We start from the raw sequence: 12,320 nt of genomic DNA, 5'->3' as shown, positions 1-12,320 counted from the left end.
TTTCACTTTCTTCATTTTATTTAATGAATTGAAAGTATTGTAAAAAATGAGGGAACTTCTACTTTCTCGTGAAATTTGCAATATCCTTCAGTCATGCACTGACAAATATTATTTGAACAGCCAAGCTTTCATTAGATTTAATCCACTTGCTCATCAGGTAATTACATACTGTTTCCACTCTACCAGAAACCTGGAACTGAACAGAATAAATAGATCTGTAGCTCACCTCAACTCCAAAGGCAGTACCTGAAAGAAAAAAATGGAGACAGAAAAGAAAAAAAAATAAATCAGATTATTGATATGCGGAATAGGTATATGTAAATCTTTTCATGAAACTGTTAAATTCCATGACTGTTGTTGACTAATTTATTTGGTTTAGGAAAACATGGAGTTTTACATGATGCCATTAAATGGTCATTGGATGTATTAAAAGTATAAAGTTTCATTGCACTTTTGAGGGGACATAAAACAGAAGAGAGCACATATATTAATCCATCCCTGAGATGTTACAGGGAAGCAACACAGGTACTTTCAATTCAGTACTCTTGGATTTTAACCTCTTCTAAGAGACTTTATGTTTGACTTTCAGAAGTTTGGACATGCGTGTTTAAGATGACTGTTGACCACTGACACCCTCCATCACCAAACACATCCTTCTCGGTTACCAGGAACAGCACAGTAAACTCACAGAGCAATCCTAGAGGTTGAAGTTTGCATTTATATTGCTCACATGGAAAATGATGCCATTTCTAACAGTTTTACTTTGCCTTATACACAGTACTCCCATGTGTAAGCTCCTGCCCTGCGCTAGGACTGCTCCTTCAGAGATTTGCTCCTACAAACGAAGATGATGAAAATGGTCATCTGTATTGTGGTTTGCTGAAACCTCAGTCTTGAAGCCTAATTTTTTGCTACACTCTCTCAGGAAGAATATTTCTTCATGGAGTAAGACTCTTCTCCACACTACAAGACCCAAATACTTTTACTGAAATTAAAATTCAGTTCTCATTCAGCTAGATCCATCTCTGCAATACCCAGGAAACACTCACCTAAGCAGCAGCAAAGGGCGAGAGCCGCCTTCACAAAAACCTCTGTTATCTTCATGGCAGACAGAGGTACCACTCCAGCGCAGCCTGTAAGCTCTCTGTGAGGGAGAGGAAGATTGCAGGTAGGGGCAGGAATATATAGCTCACCACAAAATCCAGTGGTCCCACCTTATTAGGTAACGTTCCAAGCCTGTCATCAACAGTCAAAGCCAAAAATAAATTTACTCAGCTCTAGATTTCTAGGTAATGATTGACATGGGTGTGTATGCCAGGAAGGGGCCTTTTGTGTGGCTGGAGGGAAGTGCGGAGCATGCCAGGACCCCTCTCCTCCTGGGTGGATCTGCCCCAACCCTGGGCTGCCCCTCTCACGGCTATGGCGCGTCATAGGCTCACATCTAGCCTGCGACTGGGTCGCTGTAATTAGGTCTTTCTCCTCCTCTACACTTTTCAGCTGAGCTGCCAGCCAATAGCCAAACCCCTCGTTATTTAACCTCAGAGCATGATTTTGTACTCTTCACTGCTGTATTTCATCCCAGTTTGAGCCCAGGTAATTTCAGCCCAGAAGGTCACCCTGTGCTCTGCGGGAGAAATTCTGCTCTTCTCCCATTTTAAAAAATCTCAGCAGTGCACTGATCCACTTGTCAACTTTTTCTGTACTACAGGAAAGAGCAAAAATATTGTTTAGTCCTAAAATCCATCTTTTTGGCTGTTCACTGTTAACTCCCATGATACCCAGTGTTCATCTGCTACCACACTCTTCATGGCCAGTTCCTGACCCACCTCGCCAAGGCCAAGTGACACCATCCCATAGGGCATCAGGCCAACCCTTGTGATGCCTGCATAGACTAGATGCACTGTACTTCCTTTAACTAGGAAGTCAGCCAACTTGGCGAAGATTGATATTTGCCCACACATGGTTTTCTTCCTGAAAATTCACTCTGTGCGTTACCCCTTTATACTTGATATCTTTAGTTTTCTTCAAATTTCTCCTGAAGGTTTGCCCACTATTAAGGCAACAGAGCTTAGATTGGTCCTGAGCACTTTTTTTGCCCATCGTTTAAGGAAACTTCTGGCAATTCTTTGGATTGCTCTCAATGCCAGTCTTCCCAACTGGGATCCTAAGTTCTCCAAATTTCTCACTAACATTTCATCTTTCAAATTCTGTACTTGGTAATCAAAATCCTTACTTGCGGATCTATTTTTGACATAATTTAAACAGAGCAAGCTCGTGTTGAATCATCTGAGTTTTATTTTCTAAGAGAAGGACATCTCCAACATCTTTCTCACTTGAAAAGCAAATCCAAAACAACATGATTTGGGGGATTACCTAATGGAAAATTCTCTTTGCTCTCATACCCAGGAGCTCTGCTAATATTAGTAGTTTGCAGTTTGCATCTGCAAAGCTGAAGTCTCCCCAAGCATTTCCAGCTGCATTAATCTCTAATGACATTAGAGAGATCTCTAGTCATATATCTTGTTTTCATCCTTGCTCCCTGATATTCAGCCCAAATGTCTCCTGCCCTGTCTTTTATCCCAGTTCTACCAAATGTCAAGGACTCCAAACCTTTAGGTCAATGCAGGCCTCAGCTACAAGGACCTCGTTCATCTTGATTACAATATCCACCTCTCAGGGCTCATTCCAGCCAAGACTAGCATCAGTTAATGCTTCCTGGCAGAGGAAAATTTATCTTGACAACTTAATTGCCAGCCTCTGTAAAAGCTGTCATGGTCAAGGAAATTCCTGCCAATGTCCACAGAGATGACACCTGAATCTCATCAGAAAGGAGATATTATTTGCAAACCAAATCTACAGTTAAAATAGGTTGACTCAGCATGTTCTGTCAGGATCAAAGCAATTCTCAATTCTACATTTGGGGACTAGCTTGCAATAGGAGACAGATTAAAGGGACAGAACAGCAAACACCTGTCAAGGATCTAGAGAAGGAACTGGGATCTGGAAGACAACACCACAGCTATAGCACATGTCTGCTGTCCCCCACGTCAGCCAAGGCACATAGTGCTCAGCTTTGGGCTCCTGTCCTATGCACAAGGAAGATCCATGCTGTGACCCTACCAGCGAGCCACCTGCTTCACAGAAAGTGATTCAGTAAAGTTTTTTCCACCAGCTGTTTGTCCACCAGGACAGAGCCTTTCAGGACCAGAGCCGAAGGGGTAGCACATCCCACCCAGGGTAGACATGGAGCTGCAGGAGGAGACCACCTTTGGTTGTTCTTGTGTGTTTACATCCTTGTGTTTGTGCAACCACCACTTGCAGCCACATTGTGTTGACATCTACCTGTTTATTTTCCCTTTGTGAGGCATGCCAGGAGAGGGAGGGTTTGCAAAGCCCACCTGGCCGAGCAGCCCTGGACACGAGCACTCTGCTCTTTTCTTCTGCTGCCTCTCCAGGTTACCTCTAGTCCCAGATGCGAATTGTCTGTCACCATTTCTGCAGAATGTCACTGACATGGGCCAAGAAAGGAAGCAAACACTTGGAGGCCAGCAGGCAGTAAAGCCAACTCACCCATTTTTTCAGAAATATATGCAGAAATTGTCCACGCTTCCTATCCTCAAACCAAGTGTGCAGTTGTTACTACACCTAATGCTAAACTGTTTCTCTTGGGAGCTTCAGCATCAAGGAACTGGATTTTTAATTTGCAAGTAGTTGCATTAACATCTTACTATTTTCAGTGAACAATTCGAGTGGAGTTGCTCATACCTTTATGCAGGGGAAAACATTGAAAATTCTCGTGTTGCAGTCCTGGTGGGCAGGCTGGGCAGCAGGAGGACTCCTGCAGCAGACTGGAGCAGGGAGATCCCAAGGAAATGGCCTGGACAAGAGGTCCCTGTGGTAGCAAGACCCTTGCAGGAAAAGACAGATGTGCGAACAGGTGCCAAACAGGAGCCCTAAAAAGAGGAAAGAGAGAGGCCCATTCACCCGTCCCCAGGATAAAAGCAGATGGGCTGTGGAGTAGAAGTTGTGATAATCAAAGCAAATCATGCTGAAATCCCTAGGTACCCATATGCAGCTGTTGCTTGGTGGGACTAAGAATCACAGGGATGTAGGGGAAGCCAGAAAAGAGAGCGTTGAAGCAGATCCAGAGGGGCTTCACTGCACAAATGGCATCAGGCTCTCCATGTCATGACTGACTCAGTCCTTGGAGAAGCAGATGCCCCTAAACTGCAGGATTTCTAGCACCGTCTATTGTGGCAGACTGCAAGAGGTCCCCTGGCTGCAGCACACCATGCTGCCATGCATGGGGTCTCCCTCCGTGGTGGCTGCGAGAGCAGCAGAGAGGTGGTGGGCAGAGCTACCAGGCTCCAAAAGGACAGACTGTAGGGGAGTGAGAAACACCACGGAGAGTTCAAGGTCTGCTGAGGCATCTGCCAGAGTCAATAGTCCTCACTGTACACCAACAGCAGCATCTGCATGCCCTGAAGAATTGCATAAGTACCTGAAACCTTTTATGAAAAATAATAATAATAAAAAAAAAAAGGCAAGAGAGTCAAGTTTCCTGCAGAGAGCAGTGTAACTCAAAACCCAACTGTGTTGCAAGACCTGGAGACCGAAGCTGTCAATTCATCACACCAGCTCTGTAAAACCTCAGAAACTGCTGTGAACCACATGGGGTCTGTGGATATTGGCAAGAGGCACCCTTTATAAAGTGTAATTTACAGCAAACTGAAGAATCCCTAGAGTGCTGGTACCTTTCCAGTTTTGTAGAGGACTGTTTTGGCCTCATTACTGTGTTAGAGGGCACCACAAAGGGTAACCAAGAGCAAACGTAACAGAAAGGGCAATAAATCCCCAAAACCTCTTGAGCCTTTGTTTCCTTCTCCCCAGCAGCCTTGCAGAAATAACACCTGGCATCACTCAGGCAGAGTTCCAGCGCACGCAGCGCTGCTCGGGACAGACACCATCGGCGACCCCTTGGAGCGATTTGCAAAAGGGGGTTGAAAGCAAGAAAGGACTGACCGGGCAGGGTGCTGAGCACAGAAGGGAGTCAGCATCGCTGCCTCTGGCAGGGCTGCTCACCACAGCCCAGGAGGTTTTAGCAAGTCACTGTCCTGCACCTTCTTGGCAGACAGGTTTGGAATCTGATTAACGATCCCTTATTGCCAGCTGTGATTTTTGTGGGTGATATTTTCTGCTGGCAGCAGGAGAAATTCAGGTGGTGTTCAAATACTGACAGAAGAAGCTACTGGGGCACTGTCTTCATCAGTTCATTGCTCTTGGAGCACTGTTAATGCAGGTTTTATGGGTGATTATTTCAAAACTTAAATACTTGAAATCACTACAAAACATAATAGCTTTCAAGTACACTGATTTTCATTTGCAAGGATTTATTTAAAGTCACAAATTGTGCACTACTTTTCTGAACTCATGTAGATGCCCTTGCACATGATTTTGGCTAGAATCAGCGAGAAGACATCATCAGAGAACATTTTTACTGTGTGATATTCATCACTCTCAGGCTGCATAAATAACATTCAAGAATTTACTTGTTTCATCACAGCTCAAAGGCAGACAGACTTTGCATCCCCCAAAACAGCTAACCAGAACCAAACTGGCGACTTTCACCCTGCATGACTGTACTTGGTGGGGGGATTTTCCACATAGAAATAGGCAGTCATAATTTATTTCTAAATCATACTATTTGTTCACGTTAAAAATCAGCATACAAAATATTAACTACTCATGTCAGTTAGCTGATAATAAAATTGGATTTTGTTATTATCAGCAGAAATAAAATGTGTAAGCATTTTGAGAGTTTAAAATCAATTCTCATTAACTACATCAGAAGAAAAGGATTTGATAACTTAATTGGAAAAAAAAATCTATTTCTTTTATGCCAGTGAAATTAATTGGTATTAGGTAAAATCCTGCCAAAATCTGAAAGTCACTTCAGCCTTATCTGCAACAGAAAGTGTTTACAGATCAGGTCACAGCTAAAATGGACTCAAACACTGTGTATGTTCACTCAAGGTCTTCTGGAAATGTCCTGCAATAATGTTTATACAAATAAAGAACATATTTGCTTTAAGTAACAGCTATAAAAGAAAGTACAGAAAGTGCGTGCAACCTGCCAGCAGGTTTCTGTTAACACACCATCACAGGCTCCTGCTTTGCAAATCCCACCCTGTTCTCAGACACATTGCCTGCAACGAGCCAGGGGAGCCCTTGGCTTAAAGACCTGGCTTCATCTGAAAATGGTTTCATTCTAAGGATGGATCAGAACTGTCTGTAAATCAGTGCAGTCACAAAACATCATCACTTTTCCTTAAATAGCTCAAGCCATTCAACACACACAGTCACAGAAGGGCTGAGGTTGGCAGGGACCGCTGGCGGTCATCTGGTCCAACCCCCTGCTCAAAGCAGGACCACCTAGTGCTGGCTGCCCAGGATGGTGGCCAGGTGGCTTTTGAGTATCTCCAAGGATGGAGACTCCACAACCTTGCTGGGCAACCTGTGCCAGTGCTCACTTCTCCATCTCCCCAAGCACCAGGACCCCAAAAAAAGGAACCCTCCCTACAGAAGGTGGCTCCCAAGATGGGCACTGGCTGAACCCTTGTGCAGGGAAGGAGGTTCAGGCCAAGGCAGAAGGGTGACCCAGAAGCACGTGGCAAAGGTCCATGGGCCACCAAAGATGGCTGAGCTTCCTGCTTGGCCAGTTCTGCCTCAAGGATGCCATCAGCACTTCTGCCTTCTCAGAGACAGAAATACTGCTGGCCAAGTTCACATCTCCAGATCCCAGAGATCTTTCTGGCTTGGCAGGGCTCCACACACACCTTGATCGGTGATGTTAGATGGTATCTGCCTCCCACAGCCGCTCAAAATGAAGTGGTCTGGATTTCCCAGTGCCTCAGCTGCAGAGCCTGGAAGAGGGCACTTACTGCAACAGCCAAACTGCCAGCCCAGTATGTGGGGTGCTTTAAAACCAGTTTTCCTCTGTGGGTTTCCAAATGTACACCAATCAAATCTCAGAACAACCCTCTGAGGTAGGTAAGCATCTTTTAATGTCCATTTTACAGGCAAGAGAAAAGGGCTGAATGAGTGGTGAAGCGATGGACCCAAGACCTCACAAAGAGTCAGGAAGAACCTGACCCCGGTCCCTCCTCACAAAACCCCAGATATGCTTTTCCACCCTGGGTTCAACAACTTTACCCGGTATTTACAGCAGCTGGTGCACCCCAGGGGCATCTGTGCTTGCTTACTGCCTGAAGGGCAGGCACTGCAAAGCCAGAGTGGGGACTCATGGGTCCTTCCTGCGAGGCTCAGTGAAGAAAAGTGACATGAAGCTGCTGAGTTATCTTTATTGTAAAGCACATTAAGACACAGCAAGGCGGCAGAAACCGCAATGGTAGGCATGGGCCAGACCTGGGAAGACACCCAACCGGGTACCCACAGCCCTTCGCCCTCCACCTGAGCAAGGACGGGCCCGTTCGCTGCAGAAGGGGATGAAGGCAGCTCTGGCAGTGCTGGGGACTCAGCAGCTCCCCTGATGCTCAACATCAACTCTTCCTTTACTTGCCCTAGGGAAACTGGGGGGGGGGGGGGGGGGGGGGGGGGGGGCGGAAGACAGTTCATTACTATATTCCCAGAAAGCAAAGGGACATGAAAGGGCTGTGAGGAAACCTCAAAGCTGGGATGTTCACATGCTCTGTAGGGGCTCGGGGCCACCCCTGCCGTGGGGGGCAGGCAGCACACTGGTCTGCTAGCATCTTCCCCACTCCACAGGGACAGCTTGGCTGAAAAAACAGAGCCAGGGGAAAAGGAATGGGCAGAGCCCGCCACCACAGGCACTAGAATGTTTGCCCATTCCCGCAGGCTCAGCCCCACCATCCCCTGGCTGCAGCGAGAGGGAAAAGCACGACGCAGAGCCCATTGCCCCAGCCCTGCAGCATGTCCAGGCAAGGCTGGACACTCCAACCCTTGTGCAAGGCAACGTCCAGGGGACAGGCTGGCCAAGGGGGTAAATCACTGCCCCTCTCTCTGTACCTTTGGTCACAGCTGATCTCTGGTGTTTGCTGGCAGTCTGAACTCCGTTAATTCTAGAAGGAAAGAGCAAAAAATTAGTCCATCTCCAAGCATGACCACTGCTGTGTGACACTGGCTGACAGCCCCTCGGGCCAGCTCCACGGCCACAAGAAACAACTGCAGAGAAGCCTGGCACCAGGGCAGGCAGGTTAGGTCGCTGCCAGCCTAAGAAAGACTAATTTTAGCCTGAAGCTAGGCGATTTCCACACCTACTACCTAACTGGGAAAGGTCCTGCTTTTTGTTCTTTTTCGTCCATCCACCACCTTAAGAAGAAGCATGACAAAATAAAGAGCATTGTAAAAAAAAACAGGACTTGCCTATTGCAAACCTGGGAGTTGTCTGTTTGTTAAGAAGCAGATTTAAAAAAAAAAAAAAAGAAAGAAAAAGAAAGAAACTGGATATTCCCGTTCTCCCCTGACCTATGCATTAACGTGAGCAGACCGGTGACTACCACACAGATGATCTGTGGACAAACCTTTGAACAAGTAAAGGAACTGCAAGATATGCAGCATTAAAAGTGAAATGTGCTGGAAAGACCCACAATTAATTCATCCATATGACAGCATTGCAGGACCTACTGGCCAGCTAGCTTACTGAAAAAGATAACCAGGAGCCAGACCTGTATTTATCTTCAGTAAAGCACAACAGGATCAAAGCAAGTTGGTCACAGCACAGATCTCCTAGGTAAGGTGGTGAGCCAAAATGCTGTGGACAGACTCTCTCTGCAGCAAGGTTTTCCCACCAGAGTAGTCCACAGATACACCCTTTAGTGTCCTCTCTCAAACCATACAGCTCCTATCCCTTCCTACAAACATCCTTCCCTGATGGCAATCTGGTCACCAGGCAGGGAGAGTTGCCAGAAACACCTGGAAATGCAGTAGGAGCTTGGCAGGGAGGATTGGCTGCAGACATTGGGCTGCAAAAGCATGAGGCAGCTTGGACACACATTTTGTCAGGCAACCCAGCACTCTCCCTGGATAATTTCAAAATACAACTCAAGAAAATATTACATTTTAGGGCAACAATTTTTTATCTTCCTCCAAAGCCTAAAGAGAGGCCTTTGCATTTTCATTCCGCACAGTGCAAATGTCCAAAACCATTTCTGATGCCAAAAGCACTGCTAAAGCTGGTTTCCTCTGCATTTCAGTAGCATATACTGAGTGTCTGAATCTTCAGCAAAAAAAAGAATTCATTACACCACAAATGACCATGAACTTCAGTACTGAAAATAACATTGCTCTGTACATTGTTCATAAGCTTCCATAAGTTTCCAGTCTGATTCTTCTGGTGACATAATATACATAAATAAAGAATAAATCGTTGTGCGTGGGGGTTTATGTTTAGCTTTTTTTTTGCCCTAAGGAAAAAGCTTATCGCTTTCCCTTTTAATTGCATGCAACTCTCCTTGGAATACTTAACATAGCTACAAGCTGTCTGACTTTCAGTAAATGGCATACTCCTCTAATTGCAAAGGCTGGAGAGCTGTAGCAGCTTGGTAAAACACAAAAAAAAGTAAGGAATTCCAGACTGGGAACAGTTTTGTGGGAATCCTCTCTATGTCTCACTTTCCATGGTATACCCAATCTCATCTGCCTTGGGCAGCATGAGCAGAGTCACCACAGGATTTCGTAGTGCCTGGTTTCCCTGTGCTCCCAGAATATACAAGCCAACAGTGGCTCCATCACTGTTGCGATGTGAAAGCCTCCAGTATAATCACAGGCAAAATTAGTTCTTTCTGCACTATGGTTTAACTTCAAACAAAGTTGAGAGCACTCTGCTGCTTTACAGAAGACGGGAAAAGGAGCTGGGATGTTTATTTTTTAGTGTTTTGGACATCTGCTGGCAACCTGGCACTGAACACAGGAAGGCATGACATGACAGCTATCCCACAGAAAAGCTCTTAATTGCCTACAAATACACTGATAGCAAATCCACGTTCAGAAGCCAAAGCTCCCACCTGAAACTTTACAGACCTTCTCTTTAGCTGGTTCAATATTTTGATTCTCTCCAGGTTTGGAGCAGGAGCAAATCTCAGTATTTCCCTGGGGATGAATATTCAGTTCCTCAAGACTTCACACCAATACAGAGGACAGCCCTCCCCGAGTGCTACAGGGCATCCCATGCACTCAAGAGACCCAAACTGGGAGACCCTGGCAGCAAACCAAAGTGCTGGAGACTGCTGAGCTTCCACTGCTGGAAAGACAAACCACAACTGAGAAATGTTTAACCCATCTGCTATGTGGGATCACACAAGATGTCAAGGCTCAAGACCTTTGCCAAAAGTATGCCAGCTGGTGAATATTTTTCATTTCCGAGCCATCTCCCTGGATATTCTTTAGGAAACGAGCCCTTTATGGTTTATGCAGTTCTGGTCTTCCTGGCCTCACCAAAGTCTCAGGAGGAAAGCCAGAAGTTTTCCCAGATGTGTCACACTCCTACCATACAGCCTAGGTAAAACATGGAGACCATGCCCAAGTTATATATTAAATCCAAGCCCGAACATTTATTTAAACACCTGGACCACAAGCATCCCACTCCTGGGGCTCTAATGATCCTGCTACAGCTGCTGGGGCCAGGCTGGCTCTCCAGCATGCACTTGGAGTGAGAAATGAGATACTACACGCAGCCAAGAGGCACTTCAGGTGGATGTTTTCTCCACCTCTCAGCGACACCCCATTTCAGGGGAAAAAGGAAAAAACAAACCAGCAAACAAAACAGAGGAGAGGGGGCTCCAATAGCCCTCTTCCCTCCCAGCCTGCAATACAACCGAGCCCTCCTAGCCTGAAGGACCCCCCAAGAGGACCCTAACAGGACCAGAGCACACCGTGCCTCCCGGCTGAAAATCACCTGCAGAGCCTGGCTTTAACTCATTAGTTCCGTTCACCTGTTCATTCAATTAACCTGTTAGTTAACCTGCCTGCAGGGTCCAGGTGCTGACCCCCAGCTGCTGCCGACGAGCACAGCAGGGCAGCTGGTGACTGATGGCCATCTATTCATTTTTCACTCTCCGTTGCAGCTGCCTGGATCAGGACCCCCGAACCGAGACGGTGCTGACAGGGGAGTTTCACAAAGGGAAGGGAAAAGACTGATGTTTCCCCAGCCCAGCCGTGCCGTGCTGCTTACCACTTCAGGGGCAGGCTTTCGGCATTCACCTCGGTAGTTTACCGTGATGTAGTTTGAAGCTCTCCTGCAAAAAGGAGGACAAGACACTGCTTATTATTCGCTTGCAGTGCTAAAGCACTCTGCCATCAGCATGACAGTCCTCTGTGAATTCCTTAATACTTTGATACTACTTCCAATATGATGGCATTTATTACTCCCCAAACAATCTTATGATTGGGCAGAAAGGGAATAGGGGACTCTAGAAACTTGTGTATCTTAATTAGCTGTCATCAGACTAATCTCAGGAATTTTGATCTATGTTTGCTTAACAGCAAGGCACCAAGGACATACTTGATAGTGAGTCATGATATATCAAAACAAACACTGTGCTGCAAAAGACACTCGGGAATGGTGGGTGACCCTGTATTACTGAAATCTCTCCGCCTACTCACATGGCAGCTGAACACAAGTCACATTCATTTTTGTATGTTTTCCCATCAGTGCCACAGACTGGTTGTGAGGATTCACTGCAGAAAATCCTTCCACCCTTTACCCCGTGCAGAATTCGATCACAGTCCAGCTGAAGAGAGAAAGAAGTTACATTTGGTGCTATTTCACTTGCAAGACCCTCCTTGACATGACTTACATGTGCTTACAAACGAAGCCTTGTCATGGGGGCCCCTCTGCCCTGCAGCACGTCCACCACACCTCCAGCAAGGCTGGGCTTGTAAAGAGGTAGTGTCTCTTGTTGGACTGGCCAGCCAAGCTTTGGGGACAGATCCTTCCCTGCCCCACTGCCAGGCGCAGACCCACTCATCTGATCCACCTTGGTCCAGGGCAGGTGTATTTCTCTCACCAAGGATGATCCACAAGAGGATGAAAACTTCTGCTATCGATCCCTAGTCCTCCTTATCAGGGCTTCGATGCCATTTTATCTTGGAGAATGAAGATGAAGCCCGTTGACCAAAGTTAAGGAAAAAGCAGTTTCCCCGCAGACCCCCACTGCCTGGGGGCTGTGCGACACACAGCACAGCTTCTGACACCCGCTAAGTTAAGAGACACGAACATATATAACTCATTAAGGGTGCCTTGTTTCCTCTCAAACATGAGAATGGGAACGTGTAGACACAGC

At 46.3% G+C, this 12,320-nt stretch overlaps 2 protein-coding genes across 2 annotated transcripts in view; both read right to left on the bottom strand.

Annotated features, from left to right (window-relative positions):
- Positions 1-8,100, bottom strand: part of LOC308068360 (ovoinhibitor-like) — a 43,248-nt gene extending 35,148 nt beyond the window's left edge. The window contains exons 1-3 of the mRNA XM_080398805.1: positions 8,047-8,100; positions 1,050-7,589; positions 227-246 (exon numbers count right to left, since the gene is read on the bottom strand). Coding sequence (XP_080254931.1) covers positions 227-246; positions 1,050-1,104 — 75 coding nt within the window. The 5' untranslated portion in view covers positions 1,105-7,589; positions 8,047-8,100. The remainder of the gene's footprint in view (positions 1-226; positions 247-1,049; positions 7,590-8,046) is intronic.
- LOC308068364 (serine protease inhibitor Kazal-type 5-like) overlaps positions 7,598-12,320 on the bottom strand; it is an 81,566-nt gene continuing 76,843 nt past the window's right edge. Inside the window, exons 10-12 of the mRNA XM_080398813.1 lie at positions 11,641-11,768; positions 11,210-11,273; positions 7,598-8,099 (exon numbers count right to left, since the gene is read on the bottom strand). Coding sequence (XP_080254939.1) covers positions 8,094-8,099; positions 11,210-11,273; positions 11,641-11,768 — 198 coding nt within the window. The 3' untranslated portion in view covers positions 7,598-8,093. The remainder of the gene's footprint in view (positions 8,100-11,209; positions 11,274-11,640; positions 11,769-12,320) is intronic.

Source organism: Falco punctatus (genome assembly GCF_963210335.1).
Source record: "Falco punctatus genome assembly, chromosome: 8".
Classification (NCBI taxonomy): domain Eukaryota; kingdom Metazoa; phylum Chordata; class Aves; order Falconiformes; family Falconidae; genus Falco; species Falco punctatus.
This window is presented reverse-complemented; position numbering and strand designations above follow the sequence as displayed.